The sequence below is a fragment of the Oncorhynchus mykiss genome, chromosome 21 (assembly GCF_057628025.1).
Source record: "Oncorhynchus mykiss isolate SJ-2025 chromosome 21, ASM5762802v1, whole genome shotgun sequence".
NCBI lineage: Eukaryota > Metazoa > Chordata > Actinopteri > Salmoniformes > Salmonidae > Oncorhynchus > Oncorhynchus mykiss.
The window spans coordinates 41,448,175-41,466,338 of NC_143042.1; the positions used below are offsets into that span (position 1 = coordinate 41,448,175).

At 41.0% G+C, this 18,164-nt stretch overlaps 2 protein-coding genes across 16 annotated transcripts in view; one reads left to right on the plus strand and one right to left on the minus strand.

The window, feature by feature from the left end:
- LOC110500600 (adhesion G protein-coupled receptor L3) overlaps positions 1–18,164 on the minus strand; it is a 490,597-nt gene that overhangs the window by 350,821 nt on the left and 121,612 nt on the right. The window lies entirely within an intron of this gene.
- Positions 1–18,164, plus strand: part of LOC110500876 (multiple PDZ domain protein) — a 69,983-nt gene that overhangs the window by 18,463 nt on the left and 33,356 nt on the right. For 2 of the 15 annotated variants that reach the window (XM_090213285.1, XM_090213288.1), the window contains exons 12-24: positions 123–339; positions 2,532–2,612; positions 3,970–4,049; positions 4,348–4,494; positions 6,112–6,282; positions 7,102–7,278; positions 9,211–9,420; positions 10,444–10,575; positions 11,066–11,227; positions 13,408–13,758; positions 14,253–14,361; positions 14,763–14,961; positions 17,793–17,834. In XM_090213285.1, the coding sequence (XP_090069411.1) occupies positions 123–339; positions 2,532–2,612; positions 3,970–4,049; positions 4,348–4,494; positions 6,112–6,282; positions 7,102–7,278; positions 9,211–9,420; positions 10,444–10,575; positions 11,066–11,227; positions 13,408–13,758; positions 14,253–14,361; positions 14,763–14,961; positions 17,793–17,834 (2,078 nt within the window). The remainder of the gene's footprint in view (positions 1–122; positions 340–2,531; positions 2,613–3,969; positions 4,050–4,347; positions 4,495–6,111; positions 6,283–7,101; positions 7,279–9,210; positions 9,421–10,443; positions 10,576–11,065; positions 11,228–13,407; positions 13,759–14,252; positions 14,362–14,762; positions 14,962–17,792; positions 17,835–18,164) is intronic. The other 13 variants (XM_090213286.1, XM_090213289.1, XM_090213290.1 and 10 more) reach the window with 7 other exon arrangements.

Genomic DNA, 18,164 nt, shown 5'->3' on the forward strand with positions numbered 1-18,164 from the left:
GACCATGCTGGCACAGAAGCCATAATGGCACAGGAGCCATAATGGCAAAGATGCAAAGAAGAGTCCTCTATCCAACTCTATGATGTATCAATAATCTTTACATGAATGATCGCCGCCTGCAGGTGGACGGGATGAATATCCAGGGCTACACCAACCAGCAGGCCGTGGAGGTGCTGAGACACACGGGCCAGACGGTTCACCTGAAGCTGGTCAGAAGTGGCTTCCATCCAGAGGACATCCCACCCGCTGTGGTGCCCAGTGTGATCGTACTTCCACCAACCCCAGGGGGCCGAGACCCCACACTGGAGAGAACAGATGTTGTGGACACCACCGCTCAAGGTACCAGTGGACACAGGGCGTGGGCCGTGTTCATTAGGCACGGAATGGAAGAAAATGGACTGAAACAGGGAGAGACTACCTTAGGGCTGTCCCCGACCCCAAAAAATATTGGTCGACCAAGAGTTGTCTGTTCTTTCGACCAATTGATTGGTCAAAATTTGTAAATGTGTATTTTTCCATATAGAGACACACCTTATGTGTTTTAATGAAATCAAAAATCAGCTATATGCACTGAGCTTGTCTGATGCTTTAAGCACGCTGTTTGATGAAATAATGAAGAAACACAAATTACTTTAGGTGGAGTCCGACCAAAATTGATTGGATTGTGCTGGGCCCGGCTCAGACTCGCTACGCTGTGTGCGCTGTGTTATTTATATATATTTTATACAGCTCTCCTCCCTGCTGCAGCAACCACCACAGAACTTCAATAGTGTTTATCACACAGTCTGTGATGCTGAAGCTGCATCATAATTACAGCCATTTCTGAGGCTTTTCTAACAAACAAAAAAGTGTAAAGACTTTATTACAGCATAGCAAAAGTTAAAAACAGCAGCATTTGGGAAATTACTTTATTCCGACATGTTGTGGTTGCGTGAGGCTTGGAGCTCACGGAATCAGTAGGCTATTAACCAAACACTCAAACAGGGAACAGAAGCAGGATCTGTCTTATTTCTTATCGTTCTCAACATCAATATGCTGGTTAACTTTGCTATTATGCACATAGCAACATGGTCTAGGAAAGGGCGCCAATTCAACAGCGCACTGATGTTTCAGAACTGCGGACAGCGACCGCTGTCCAATGCCGGAGAATGCGCATTTGTTATGAACTAATGTTATTTGTATTAATGTTGCGCCATTGTTCTTACATAATATAACCAAATACAATTTCAGTAGCACATGTCTTAGAGTGATGGACTGTGCCGTCCCCATGGCCTCCGCAATGGGTTAGTCAACTCAGACAAACGTGAATCATGGTCCACCGTGAAAAAATTTTTTTGCGACTGACTGCTCGATTAAAGAAATCTCGGTCGACCAAACAATCGACCAGTCGACTAAACGTCAGCTCTAGACTACCTGGATTTGTCCAATAACAAAAAAACATTCACAAAGTGCTTTAAATGTTTTCTGTGGCGTGCCCTAATGATCCTGACCATGGCAACTGCATCTTTGATTAACAGTCACAAATACCTCCTATAACAGTAGTCTATAGTCAAGCAAAACACATTTTTATTCCATATACATTTACGTTAGTCATTTAGCAGACGCTCTTATCCAGAGTGACTTACAGGAGCTATTAGGGTTAAGTGCCTTGCTCAAGGGCACAGGAGATCGTACTCTGACATTATCCTTCATTCATACATGATTGAAATGGACCTATCCCCTAGACAAAATTCCCCCATATATACCTGATTTCTATGTCGTCCTGGTGCCGTATGCATCAAGTGTCTCAGAGTGCTGATTTAGGATCAGTTTTGCCTTTTAGATGACAATGATTAAGGTTACATGGACAGGGATGACCAGATCCTTGACCAATACACATATTCTGAAAAGCTTCATACATACAACCCCTGATCACATCCCTGGTGACGCTGCAGGGCTGTGCCCACTTGACGACAGTACACATACCACAACAATGCCCCACAATGAATGGCCTCCATCTGTGTTAGGATGAGAAAGGGACTTCTACTTAAACCCTCTCACCACAACCACAGCTCCAGATTTAGAAGGCAGCGCCCTCCGCTCTGCTTTGGAAACCCTGAACTCATTTAGCCTGTAATTGGGCCAGCGTCATAAGAACCGTAGGCGTAGGAAAATGCCTTACAACACATACACACACGTGCATGCACACGCACGCACACACACACACACACACACACACACACACAGGCTTACGCAGACTCACGCATACTGCCAATAATAACACAACCCGTAATGACATAGCCAGCATGTTAGAAGCTGGAACCAGGAGGAACTAAAGCAGACTTCTACACATGTTTCTGCGGTGTGTGTCTGTAAGTGTGTGTGTGTGTGTATGTGTTTATTAACCATACAAGACACAATGCACAACCCATAACAAACATCATAGCCATCATGTTTCGGGCTGGGAGCAAGATGACTTAACCAAGAGCTCTACAAGTGTGTTGTGTGTGTATGTGTGTATTAACTTGTTTGTATTGTGTACTCCGGTGCAGGTGAGAAACAGTACCAGACATTGAGTGGGGAATCGGATGACTCCACTGTGAAGGATCAGTTAACTAAGAACACCAGAGACGGTAAGTCAATCCACCCCCCTGTTATCTGGGATCCTTTACTAAGTACAGTGGTAGAGATAATGGATCGCAATCTGTTTTAAAATATGCTACTGTGGCGATGATTGGTTTTAGGCTACTGTCTATTTCAAGAGATTTTCAGTAGCCTTTTATTCGGATAGTCCATCTGTAGATGCTCTACAAACTATCAATGAATGTCTATAGATGTTTTTCCTATTGTAATTCAACAGAATGTTGTTGACATGTTTTTGCTCTTCTGCTGATAGTTTGTTGAGCATCTACAGATGGACTATAGACTGTGCATGTAGAGCATAAGGGTCTGTATGTTGTTTTTATTGCATAAAAGGGCAGATGAACGATGCCTTTGAAGTGATTCTTAAAGTACTCTTTCAAGTAGTGTGTTTGGAGTTGTCTAACTGTAGCCTTCCGCTTGCTGTGAGTCATTTAGTCGGAATCAGATGGGACGTAGCAGTGGCTGAATGTACTGTAATCAAATTTTCACATGCGCCCAAAACAACAGGTGTAAACCTGACAGTGAAATGCTTACTTACAAGCCCCTAACCAACAATGCAGTTTAAAAAATACGGATAAGAATAAGAAATAAAAGTAACAAGTAATTAGAGAGCAGCGGTAAAATAACAATAGCGAGACTATATACAGAGTCAATGTGCGGGGGCACTGGTTCGTTGAGGTAATATGTACATGTAGGTAGAGTTATTAAAATTACTATGCATAGATGATAACAACAGAGTAGCAGTGGTGTAAAAGAGGAGGGGCAATGTAAATAGTCTGGGTTGCCATTTGATTAGATGTTCAGGAGTCTTATGACTTGGGGATAGAAGCTGTTTAGAAGCCTCTTGGACCTAGACTTGGCACTCCGGTACCGCTTGCCGTGCAGTAGCAGAAAGAACAATCTATGACTAGGGTGGCTGGAGTCATTAACAATTTTTAGGGCCAACCTCTGACACCGCCTGGTATAGAGGTCCTGGATGGCAGGAAGCTTGGCCCCAGTGATGTACTGGGCCGTTCGCACTACCCTCTGTAGTGCCTTGTGGTCGGAGGCCGAGCAGTTGCCATACCAGGCAGTGATGCAACCAGTCAGGATGCTCTCGATGGTGCGGCTGTAGAACCTTTTGAGGATCTGAGGACCCATGCCAAATTTTTTCAGTCTCCCGGGTGGGAATAGGTTTTGTCATGCCCTCTTCACGACTGTCATGGTTTCATAGTTACGTTTAATTTGGTTAGTATTATTTTTCTGTGTTTTAAGGAGCTAAGATAACAGTTCGAGTCATTTCGTTGTAATCATGTGGGACACGGCAGTTGGCTGAATGTAAGTCCATATTATATTGCTGTTTTTAAGAAGCAAAGTTAACAGAGGATGAAGAGTTGGAGCTGATGAAGAAGTGGCAGGAGACGCTCGGCCCCAGCAACAAAGTAGTGGTTAGTAAACAGAAGAAACATTCACCGAATCCCAGTTTGTCTCTACATAATGATACATACTGTAGTTCTATTTTTTCCTTTTTTATACACATTATTTTGGAATTTTATGGATGGACATGCACTGTTTGCAAAATAAAATGGAAAATGGAAAATGTCAAAACATTGGTCAGAAAAAAAACTCACCAACCATAATGCCACACTATGTAAATGTAATGCTGACTGTGAAAGGAAAATTGAAAAAAATGTGTGAAAGCGGGATTTTCTGGAAAAAAAAGTTTTTATTTTGTTGTTGTGCCAGATTGTCCAGGTGGAGAAGTTCAGTGAGAGCAGTGGTCTGGGCATCAGTCTGGAGGCCAACAACGGGCACCACTACATCCGCTCTGTTCTGCCCGAGGGGCCAGTGGGCCGCTGTGGGAAACTCATCAGTGGGGACGAACTGCTCGAGGTAAGGGAGACCGCCAATAGCGTATTGAATCGGCAAAATGAATACACCCCTGGTGAACAACAGTTAGCCTGGAACTTACTTACTGCTGTAACGATGTGCGCTGGGAGTCAGGAAGCAAGTTCAGGGAGTGCATAATTTAATAAACAAATTAATTAAACAAGAAACACGAACAACGCATAGACAGGAAACTGAAACAGAAACAATGATGCCTGGGGAAGGAACCAACGGGAGTGACATACAGTTGAAGTCGGAAGTTTACTTACACCTTAGCCAAATACATTTAAACTCAAGTTTTTCACAATTCCTAGTAAAAATTCCCTGTCTTAGGTCAGTTAGGATCACCACTTTATTTTAAGAATGTGACATGTCAGAATAATAGTAGAAAGAATGATTTATTTCAGCTTTTATTTCTTTCATCGTATGTCCAGTGGGTCAGAAGTTTACATACACTCAATTAGTATTTGGTAGTATTGCCTTTAAATTGTTTAACTTGGGTCAAACGTTTCGGGTAGCCTTCCACAAGTTGGGTGAATTTTGTTTTATTCCTTCCAGACAGAGCTGGTGTGACTGAGTCAGGTTTGTAGGCCTCCTTGCTCGCACACGCTTTTTCAGTTCTGCCCACAAATTCTCTATAGGATTGTGGTAACGTTGTATTAGTTAATGTGACGACTGTTGTTCATCGAATGATTAAAAGTTTCTAAATGCGTGATTAACTGAATCAAGCCATTATTAACTCATTAACCTGGGGCACCATGGGAAAACTAGTTTTTATTGAGTTTCTATTTCCCAGATTAACTCAAAGAATATCAGAATATCAATTTTACAACAGCCGCTAATTAACCAGTTACCTCTTACAATCTCGTTCTGAACGTCTTATAGCCCGTGAATCTGCACGGACCCAGGTCTCGCCATTGAGTTCGTACCACACCAATCTTAGTTGAATATTTATTTACTAAAAAGCTAAAATGATGATAAAAGATACACATAGACAAAACACATTCTAGGCTATTGATTAGAACTTAGTATAATGGGCCGACACACTATTGCGCGTCACCCAAAATGGGGATTTCAAAGAGAGAGAAAAAGACAAAGTACACGAGAGAAATATACATTTGGGTGAATTTGTCAGCTATGCTTATTCTAACCCTAGCCTTTCCCCAAACTGCCGCTCTTATGGGTCAGAATATAATGATGTAATTACGTGGGGTAGACCTCCGAGGATTCTCTGCGTGGACTGTTCAGGGAACCGTTCAGCTGCTCCATGATGCACTTCTCCTCTGATCGTCCTTCCGATGTCAGTGTCCTTTTGGCTTAGGAGTCTGTTCCCTCACCCTCGCTCTGGAAGGGGTGTTCTGAGGACAGACAGCTCTGTCGCTCAAAGCTCACAGCGTTGGAATGAAACACTGTAGACCACGATTCGATGGGAGATGGAGGCTAGGTGGTTCGACTTGAATTTGTCTGTGGCCTGATCAGGACAGTCATGACAGTATTGAGGTCAGGGCTTTGTGAAGGCCACTCCAATACCTTAACTTGACTTTGTTGTCAAGGTATGAATCCCAGCCTGACTCAATATGAGTGTTGACCATTGGATGTGTGCTTCCACCCCTCTCCATCCAGGTCAATGGAATATCCCTGATTGGTGAGAACCACAAGGAAGTGGTGAGGATTCTGAAGGAGCTTCCTGTCTGTGTCTACATGGCCTGTTGTAGGCCCGCCCCTCTCCTTCAGAGTGACAGGGATTCTGGCCAAACAGGGTTGGATGAATTTTCCACTGAACCTAAAATTAAGGTAATTTCCCTACACTGATACACAAAACGTGTACAATATCCATTTATAGTATATGCTATTGACATCACCATTGGTACATATTGTTTAAACTTGCAATTTTTGAGTTACTATTATAGTCATTGCATTGCATAATATTGCTCCACATAATGGAATCTAACATGCATGGTTGGGGACAACTCTGTTTTCAACCATATAATTCAGTCATTTCAGCAAATTAATTGTTCAGGAAGTGATTAAAAACTGAATGAAAGCCAGAAAGCCCTTCATAAAATGGTGGCTGCTGGACATACAGTAGCTCACAGTAAACAGTGTTTCCCACACCCCTTGATACTGAATGGCTAATATAATTGGGAATGAACATCATTAAGTCCTACTTGACTCATCCACCCTCATTATTTTAGCACAGTCTGTCCAATGCTCTGCCGGGGCTCCAGACTGCTAACAATAAAGGATTAAGATTTAGGATTAGGAAGGACTCTGACCGTTCATTAACACCAATCCATCTAAAGTAATACCTCAGATAATTTGACAATGCATGGGATACAAGAGATAGTAGCCAGGGAGCTACACAATGCTAACCTTCAAAGGAAACCTGCTTTCAGATGATTTTTGAGGGATATCTCCTCAGCTCTTCAGCTGCATCAGTTCAGGTAAAAAACACAACATACAGCACTTCTACTGCCTAGCATCCAAAGATTCCCTTTGATGTGCTGCCCAAAAAACGTACAAAATCAAACTAGCAGAGAACTAGGGCCCTATGGGCTCGGAGTGAGTCAGGAATGCGTGCGCAGGGATGATATCGAGGATATATCTCTGTAGATACAGGGAGACCTCAGCAGTTTCCTGGTTCCCGGAGGTTCCGAGGGGGCGGCAACAAGGGAAAATGTGACGGAGGAGACTCCGGGAGCTCCTTTGGCCATGTGGGAGACGGAAATACAGGACATTGAGCTGGAGAAGGGAGAGAGTGGACTGGGATTCAGCATCTTGGACTACCAGGTGGGAATTCTGAATGGGAATTCTGGGAATGATTGTCATAGGAATTATACTTGCTAGCAGGATTGGGGAGTAACAGATTACATGTAATCGGTTATATGTAAACGATTACACAAAAAACGAACTGTAATCCATTACGTTAACAGCAACAATATTGTAATCAGATTACAGATACTTTTGAAAAAAATAGATGATTACTTTTAAATTAAAAAAGGATGTTTGTGTAGAAATTCTTTGACACCTTTCTGTTTTCTCAATAAAATCCAAAGCAGCATTGCAAAAAGTTTGTTTGTTCAGCCTGAGCAAGTCTGACCACAAGTCAGAGACCACTATGGTGACACACCAAATGCGTTTTATGGTTTGAGGGAAAATAACAGGAATAGGTTTTTGTAGGCTTCAGTCCAAGGTATGTCTTCCGATGGTGCGACTGCTGTTGGTATCCAAAGATTATCAAACTTGAATAAACACTTGGAGGTAAAGACGACAGCAGTGATATAGCCTACGGGCGAAACGGATATTATTGATATCTACATAGCGCATTGATGTGAATCACACTGCTGATCTCATTAAGCTATTTTTGCCTTATGGATTGTGGTTGTTGTGGGTGGCTGTTCACAAATGTAGGCAAAATTAGTATTTTAACTCAATAATGGTTGAATTGAAGAAGTTAAGCTGCCTATCAAGCATTGTTTTTGCGACCAGTGTACAGCCAGTGAAAAACGACTCTTGCAACAGCTACATAGTGCCGATCCCATCCTTTGGAATAAACATTTTTTTCCCCCAACTCCTCCATGGTATTGTGCTCCATACTGTGGGGCTTTTATTTCTCAATCTAATTCGCGCTGATTCAAAAACCTATGTCCATAGGCCTAACGGACACATCCTCAAACTTGTGCCCCTTTTGGTATACTTTAACTGCTGCAAATGATAGAGAATTCAAAGTGTTTCCAACAAACTATTTTAACAATAGGCCTATAGCAAATGGAACCTATGGCACACATGTTTCACTCTTCAGTAGTGCCCAAAGCATACCAGTCTATGAGCGCAGTATTTCTCAAAACAATGAGCCCAATCAGTCCTCTATGACAACAAAATCATAAACATCCGAGTAGGCTAATAACAATTTGGCTCATCTATAATCCCATATTTACAAGTCCTATTTTTGAAGATCAAGGGGTAATAAATGATGAATTGTAATTGCTGGAAATCTGACTGACTTTGGTTTTTAATGTAAAGATGTAGCCTAATCGTGTTGTTATCTGTAGTAAAAAAGGATGAGTTAGAAGAAGCCCACATAACCATCCCATAAAGTAAAATGTAACGTCCGTTTATGGCAAGCTATGTCAACTCTAACATTGATTTATCCTGCAATAGATGTCATTCAATTGGAAATATACATTTGTGTCTTCTTCTAATGGCTCTTAAAGGGGAAAGTAATCTAAAAGTAACTGAAAGTAATACGATTACATTACTGAGTTTGGGTAATACCAAAGTTACGTTACTGATTACAATTTTGGACAGGTAGTAATTGTAATGGATTACATTTAGAAAGTAATTTACCCAACCCCGCTTGCTAGTCAAGTGTGATTTTCCCAAATGACAGAATTGACTTATTTACTTATCATTCACTTCAATTAGTTGTTGTTGTAGGTCGTTTCTGTCTTCTTACTTTGGGAGGAAGTGGTCATGTGAGCTTTAGGACCTTTGCCCTCTGGGAAATGAAGTTCAACAAATAGCATAATTGACTCATTACACTGTAATGCGCTGCATTTTTTAAACTAAATTGCTTACTCTTAGTTTCGAACACCTGATATACAGAACATTCAGAATAAACAAATCCTCCAACTGAAAGTACATAATAGATTTTAGTCCTTATTGTATAAGATTATCTGTTGAGTGCGTCCATTGACTTCACTGACACAGATCTTGTAATAGGACCCAATGGATCCGGCCAAGACAGTGATTGTGATTCGCTCTCTGGTGCCAGAAGGAGTTGCCGAACGGGATGGCAGGCTTTTGCCAGGCGATCGGCTCATGTTCGTCAACAGCACCAATCTGGACAACGCCAGTCTGGAGGAAGCCGTCCAGGCACTGAAGGGGGCCAACATCGGCATGGTTCACATTGGGGTGGCCAAGCCACTGCCTGTAAGGGAACCCTATTGTGATTTTTGTCCTAAAGAGAGGCTGGTGTGTGTGTATTTGTGTGTGTGTGCAGGGAGGGGGTGGGGGTGCAATGTGTTCTGTGTGCCCGTGTGTGTGTGTGTGTGTTATATGTATGTGAGCGTTTGTGTGTGCGTTTTCTCTGGTGTGTGGCCACCCAATAATGAGGGCTCATCTTACAGATGGCTTGTATTATTCATGCTGATGAGGCAGTAGAGTTAGGCTGCATGCTGACTCAACTCCAATCTCCCTGACAACAGCATAAGGCAGCACAAACATCCCTGCCCTTTGTGTCATATTTTTTGGACTCCTTCTATATAAATGCCTTGAGGAAGCTGTTAACGAAAGGGGTTGTTCACAAACACATTCACCACCTGAGGGATTTCTAGTCTTGTTTTCTGTGAAAATTGGCCGCATCCTTTCAGCTTTAAAGTTACATTTCTCTCTCTTGGGCTTGCCATTATGATGAGAACATACAGTAAGTTCTGGTTCTGGGATGTCAAGGTTATTGTCTTTGGGAATCCTCTGTGGAGTTATCAAGCTTTCCTGGAATGTAGGGGGGGTTGTTGTATTGCTTCTCCAAATTGAGTTTGAGCCTTCAATACCTTCTCCAATTTCTCCCTCTTTTCTTTATCTATCTCTCTCTCGCTCTCTCTCGTGTTCTCTCTCTCCGGGCATCGTATTAGACAAAATCAAGATCGAAAGGTCCTTTAAAGCAAAGCTGTGGCAACACCTTTGGAAATCGAATAACCATGTATAACTTTTTACCGAAATATTACCTTGTGATGTAGTCTGAGAGCCCATGATTCCTAACTTTAGACAAAACCATGGAGACCAAATCAAACCGTTAAAACACATGCTTTTCGCTACTAACAACCTCATTTATATTTTTTAACAACCCAACTACAATCATATTTGATTAGAAATTTGAAACCTGTAGACAATGATTGGAATTTCCTCAGTATTATTTTCTGGGGATTTTTCCCATTTCCTGCCCTGTCTCCACAGCCATACAATGAAGAGGACAGTCCGTCGTCATCCTCTGGAATCAGTTTTTTTTTATCTTCAACACTGCTGGTTAAAGAAAGCGATGAGGAGGAGCCAGCGGAGGACCACCTTTTCCGGGCAGAGCCTGCATTGGTTAGTCGCCATTGTGGACAAGTACAAAATATGAATGCACAAAAAAGTACAAAGACGAAAAAGTACCAAGAAAAATTACGCTCAGTTGCTCTGGATAAGAGTCTGAAATGTAAATGTAAATTAACCAATGAAATTGAGGGACAAGAAAAAAACAACCAATCAAAATTAAAGACACAAAATAACCATTGTAACTTTAAAATGCATCCTTTAAAATATTGTATCAAGTGCATTTAATTTAATGCAAAACTCAATAGTATCTAATCAAAATTTAGCCACAAAAAAAGAAGACAAACAATTTATGGAGTATCACTTGACTAATCTCTCTGAGACACAATGGGAAAGAGCAACAATGTCCAATATCGGAGTTAGAATATCCTTTTGAAATAGCTCTCATGGCACTAACAAAGCTATCCTTGAATGGATATCTCATCCATGGCATAGAGAGATATATTCACCATCTAATTCACTACATTCACATTCTTTGGTGCAGATTGACTCCAATGAGGGAGACCTGACCGATGAGAGGGCATTGGAGCATCGCTTCTCTGGCAATGAGGATGACACCTTACAGGCATCCATGATCGCCCTGCACGGCAGCACATGCAGCGCCGATATGGACTACCAGACTACCTTGCAGTCCTCCACACCCAAAGTAGGCCAACAAACGTGCACTGTGGTTAGCTGAGTCAATTTTAAAGCCATTACAGTCAGCAATTTTAAGAAAGCTTGTTACAATGCAAAAACAGTATCTGTTCCCTGTCATTTGTTTGAATTTCACTGAAGCAAGCTGCTGCCCTTTTCACTAAGAAAACTCCTTGCGTAATCAAAATAAGTTGCTTATTTTATCATACGAGGTTGACAGAAGTGCTGTGCTATAATTGTTTGACTACTTCAAACTGTCAGCTATATTGAAGTGATAAAATGTTTATGTAGTTTTTAGCCGCTTCTTTGTATGCATTTAGCTTGTTTTTGTCTCACATTTTGCATAAGCTTGTAGATCATTGTCACTCCCCAGAGTCCTACCTCCAGAGTCCTTATGTATGAATGGTTGATCGTTTTTTTATTAGTATTTATCTATTGATACTGTACTTCATCTTATCAAGCTATTACCACCCTATTAGAATAATATGGCCCACTGCGTGCTTCAGTCCTGCTCTCAGCGTTTCTGCTTGTTGCAGTTATTCCACAGTTTCCTCTCCTAAGGATTTATTTTTCCCAGTTTTATTGTGCCGTCTCGGATGCTTAACCTGCCTGGGAACGGGGTTCCGCTAGCATCAACAGCCAATGAAATTGCAGGGCGCCAAATACAAATCAACAGAAATCTCATAAATCAAATTTCTCAAACATACAAGTATTAGGCACCATTTTCTGGTTAATCCAGCCACAGTGTCTGATTTCAAAAATCCTTTACAGAGAAAGCTCCACAAACGATTATGTTAGGTCACCACCAAGTCACAGAAAAACCTAGCCATTTTTCCAGCCAAAGAGAGGAGTCACAAAAAGCACAAATATAGATAGAATTAATCACTAACCTTTGATGATTTTCATCTGATGACACTCATAGAACTTCATGTTACACAATACATGTATGTTTTGTTTGGTAACGTTTATATTTATATCCAAAAATCAAATTTTACATTGGCGTGGTATGTTCAGTAGTTCTAAAACATGCTGTGATTTTGCAGAGAGCCACGTGAATTTACAGAAATACTCATTAATCATTAAAATACATGTGTTATACATGGAAATATATATAAACTTCTCCTTAATGCAACCACTGTGTCCGATTTTTAAAAATCTTTACGGAAAAAGCATTCAACATTAGTCAGAAATAGCATTATAAATATTAATTTACCTTTGATGATCTTCATCAGAATGCACTCCTAGGAATCCCAGTTCGACATAAATGTTTGATTTGTTCCATAAAGTCCATCAATTATGTCCAAATAGCTTCTTTTGTTAGGGCGTTTGGTAAACAAATCCAAACGCGCATTCAGATCCAGCCGAACGTCGGACGAAAAGTTCAAAAAGTTCAATTACAGGTCGTAGAAACTTGGCAAACTAGGAATATAATCAATCTTTAGGATGTTTTTATCATAAATGTTCAATAATGTTCCAACTGGAGAACTTCATTGTCTGTAGAAAAGCAATGGAACTAGAGCTACCTCTCATGTGAATTGCGCATGACTGAGAACGAGGCTGCTGCCAGACCCCTTAGTCAAACAGCTCTCATCCGGCCCCCCTTCACAGTAGAAGCCTGAAACAACATTCTAAAGACGGTTGACATCTAGTGGAAGCCTTAGGAAGTTACCCATATCCCACTGTGTATTCGATAGGGGCTAAATTCAAAAACTACAAACCTCAGATTTCCCACTTCCTGTTTGGATTTTTTCTCAGGTTTTTGCCTGCCATATGAGTTCTGTTATACTCACAGACATCATTCAAACAGTTTTCAAAACTTCAGAGTGTTTTCTATCCAATACTAATAATAATATGCATATATTAGCATCTGGGACTGAGTAGGAGGCAGTTTACTCTGGGCACGCTATTCATCCTTTAAGTGAAAATGCTGCCCCCTATCCCAAATTAAGGAATCCCTGAAGAGATTAATTTCCATACAGTTCGGGTCTCATGAATTATATCTAGGGAGATAATACAGAGCTATTTGGTGCATCGCGCACAATCATCTGTACGGTAATTATCGCTATTCCCTGTCAGCTGCTGATGGCTTTTCAATGGCTCATTAGGAGGAGTGCAGAACGGCGATCGAGGTAGAAACTAACGAGGTGTAACCTCCATTTCGACTCGTCATTTTTTTCTTCTTCTACATAGCGGAGTGCTCGCCTGGACTTGTTGACTGAGCATCCCTTGGTGACGTTGTTCGGCCTTGCGGACGACACTGAACCCTTCTCCCCAGAGGAGAAGCCCATCGTTTTCCCCCTGCCCAGGAGTATTGGAGGTCACGCCCTAACGGTTGACGACAACGCACTAACTAGCTTCGATCAGTACCTGGCGCATCACTTAACCCAAATGGAGCCATCGGATCTGTCAAACTCATACAGTCCGTACACTGACCCTGAGCCTGGTTTGAATGATTTGGGGGAGCCGGTGCAGTCTCTCCATTTTCAGGTGGAGTCCACCATGGCCGTTGAGGACATAGGGGAGATGGAAGGCTTAATGAAGGTAAACGAGCCTTGATCTGAAGAGCCGTGCCATCTTTCGTTTTGCCATCGAATGTCATTGAGTGTGCCTCGTAATCAAACAAGCATGAGTAAATCGGTCCTCGGCAATGCTCAGGAAATTGAAATGCAGGAAGTTACATTCAACCCATGTCAAAAATGCACTGGACTGATCACAGGCCAATGTGAAATTGATTGGATTTTCGAGAATAATGATAACCCAACCAGTTTGAAACATTCTACTTTTTACTAGAATCACATTCCTACTTACTTTCCTAAGGTAACGGCATCACAGAAAATATTTAAAGATGAATCCCTTCCTTACTTTGTATGTTTGATTCCCTGGCCCTCACTAATCGTTTCCACCTAACCTCCCTGGTAGTTTAGATGACCTCAATTTCATTCTGTCACTATTATTCATTTTTAAATGCTGTACTTAAATATAAATATTTTCGAATTTGTTTCATTAAAACTTTTTATTGAATCGTTATTCTCAAGGGGGATGAGCCATCTGTAAAGCAGTCCAAAGAGGAAGGGGATGAGGTTATAATCACTGGGAGTCATTTTGAAAGGACAATCACTGTTGTCAAGGGCAACTCCAGTCTCGGTTTGTATTATTTCTTTGGCAATATGTTGTATATTGATGAGTAATTGTTGTATAGAGAACAGCCTTCACTTTATCAGTCTTTCCTCCTTACATACCATAATTGTATTTAAATTAGCAAAATATCTGATTATGCTTTTATGTGCTTTATATCTGTCAGGGTTGTCGGATATTACTTATTAAATGTGTTGTATTTCAGTTCATTTGGAGTATTTGTAAAAAAAATAAATAAAAAAAGTAACTTACTTGGCTTATTGCGTTTAGCTCCAAGTGGAACATAGGGGCCTCAGCTATGAATCAGGCTTGAACACATTTGACACATAATTGTGGGTAAGCGTTTTTCCTATACTGTAGGTTCCAGGTATTTGGGAATGTTGTGCATTTTGTCACTGTCATCCTTACAGGAATGACAGTGAGCACAATCAAGGATGGCTTGGGCATGTACATCCGCAGCATCATCCATGGAGGTTCCATCAGCCGAGACGGCCGTCTGGGAGTAGGGGACCTAATCCTAGTCATCAACGGCGAGTCCATGGCCAACCTGACTAACACCCAGGCCCGCGCCATGCTCCGGAGACACTCCCTCATCGGGCCAGACTTGGGGTAAGGACCTGGGCTAGGGCAACATGTTCAGTGTTTTTATACCTTGTCCATGGAAGCCTGTTTTATATGGTTTCACTATAGGCCTTCATTAAAATATCCACCTACTTCCAACACAAAGAGTGCAGATTTCACCACAAATATATTCTCACTAGATTCCCTACACATTGATACACACTCCTTTTCTGTTACAATGTAAAGTCATAGGATAATATTGTGGAGACCAAAACCCCAAACTTTCTCCTCTCTACAAACATATAGTTCCAGTCAAAAGTTTGGACACACCTACTCATTCAAGGGATCTTTATTTTTACTATTTTCTACATTGTAGAATAATAGTGAAGACATCAAAACTATGAAATAACACATATGGAATCATATAGTAACCAAAAAAAGTGTTAAACCAATCAAAATATATTGTATATTTTAGATTCTTTAAAGTAGCCACCCTTTGCCTTGATGACAGCTCTGCACACTCTTGGCATTCTCTCAACCAGCTTCATGAGAAATGCTTTTCCAACAGTCTTGAAGGAGTTCCCACAAATGCTGAGCACTTGTTTGACTGCTTTTCCTTCACTCTGCAGTCCAACTCAATTGGGTTGAGGTCCGGTGATTGTGGAGGCAAGGTCATCTGATGCAGCACTCCATCACTGTCTTTGGTCAAATAGCACTTACACAGCCTGGTGGTGTATTTTGGGTCATTGTCCTGTTGAAAACAAATGATAGTACCACTAAGTGCAAACCAGATGGGATGGCGTATCACTGCAGAATGCTGTGGTAGCCATGCTGGTTAAGTTTGCCTTGAATTCAAAATGAATCACTGACAGTGTCGCTAGCAAAGCACCATCACACCTCCTCCTCCATGCTTCACGGTGGGAACCTTACATGCAGAGATCATCCATTCACCTACACTGCCTCTCACAAAGACACAGCGGTTGGAATCAAAAATCTCAAATTTGGACTCATCAGACGAAAGGACAGATTTCCTCTGGTTTAATGTCTATTGCTCGTATTTCTTGGCTCAAGCAGTCTCTTCTTCTTATTGGTGTCCTTTAGTAGTGGTTTCTTTGCAGCAATTCCACCATGAAGGCCTGATTCAAGCAGTTTCCTCTGAACAGTTGATTTTGAGATGGGTCTGTTACTCTGTGAAGCATTTATTTGGGCTGCAATCTGAGGTGCGGTTAACTCTAATGAACTTATCCTCTGCAGCAGATGTAACTCTGGGAATTCCTTTCCTGTGGCGATCCTTATGAGAGCCAGTTTCATCATTCAGTTTCATACCGCTTGATGGTTTTTACAACTGCACTTGAAGAAACTTGAAAAGTTCTTGAAATTTTACGAATTGACTGACCTTCATGTCGTAAAGTAATGATGGACTGTCGTTTCTATTAGCTTATTTCAACTGTTCTTGCCATAATATGAACTTGTTATTTTTTTTCAAATAGAGCAATCTTCTGTACACCACCCCTACCTTGTCACAACACAACTGATTGGCTCAAGCGCATTAAGAAGGAAAGAAATTCCACCAAATAACTTTTAACAATGCACACCTGTTAGTTGAAATGCATTCCAGGTGACTGACTACCTCATGAAGCTGGTTGAGAGAATGCCAAGAGTGTGGAAGGCTGTCATCAAGGCAAAGGGTGGCTACATTGAAGAATGTCAAATATAAAATATATTTAGATTTGTTTAACAATTTTTTTGGTTACAACATGATTCCATATGTGTTATTTCATAGTTTTGATGTCTTCACTATTATTCTACAATGTAGAAAATAGTACAAATAATGAAAAACCCTTGAATGACTAGGTGTGTCCAAACTTTTGACTGGTGCTGTACATAGACACACCACTATAGAGTCAGATAAATGTCACCTGACATCACACTAAATAAACGCGTCTTGATCAAATATGGTTCTTTTATTTTTTGTTTTCTGAATGATTTGCTCGCTTTTCTATAGCTTATGTGTGCAATTATGATCAAGTGAAGCTTTATAGTGAATGGCATTTGGGTAAATTGCTCCCAATGATCCCATTAAGGCTATTTGTTCTGCATCTCTCGTAGAAACAGTTTTATTTCTCCTTTTACATCTCCCATACAAAAGCTAACTGTTTTCCCAAACCATCCAAACACACATTTCATTGAACTGATGCCTAATACACATACCTCACAAACTGGTGTGACTTTTCTGTCAGTGTGCCAGTGTTTTGTTACTTGGGCTTTGGGTTTTTTGTGGACCACAGGAAGAGTAGATGCTGCTTCTGCAAAAGCTGATGGGGATCCAAATAAACAAATAAATAAGCAAACATAATAAATAAACAAATACATATTCACAACACCTGTTTATGAACCATGCAGTAAACATTATAATGTAGTAGAAATTGTGTTAAGGAGCTCACCGTTTTCTTTTAGCCAGGTCGATAGTGGGAAATTTCATTGTCATCCAGTGTTGTGAGTCATAGAGTGCACCTTAATATCCCTTAAAAGGTGTGCCATCCAAAGCATGATAGCATATAGGCTACCGTACATACATTTCTGATGAACACCACCAATTGAATACTGTAGGCTACATGAAGGTAGGACTTCCAGTCATATGGAAAAGCTTCCTACAGCGGTTGGACTCCTAGCACAAGACACTCAATGGTGAAATTTGGACAACTCACTAAGGCCTTTTACATTCCTAAATTGTATTCTCTCCATGCATTCGATGGATGCTACATTAAGTCTGGGGCACCATCATTTTTGGTATCTCAAGTCTTGCTTGATTAACGCTAAACATGTCAGTACATTCCAGTATGTTAGCCACGGTGCATAACTTCCTCTTCACCTTCTAGATCTGCTTGTGCCCCAGAGGAAGATCTGTGCCCTTTTTATGTGTGAGTACCGCTAACTCCCACGCCGACAGGTCTGCAACCAAAATCTACCACTTTATTTCCTCTCTGTCCACATTTTCTCACTTCTGCACCCGAGTCTCATCACCTGTCCGTGGAAGGGAGTTTGATCCAGATCTAGACATTACAACACATGCTGAAAGTCAACCATACTGTAAATCAACCATACTGTATATCAACCATAGTGTAAATCAACCATATGTATATCAAGAATACTGTAAATCAACCATACTGTATATCAACAATACTGTAAATCAACCATACTGTATATCAACCATAGTGTAAATCAACCATACTCTATATCAACCATACTGT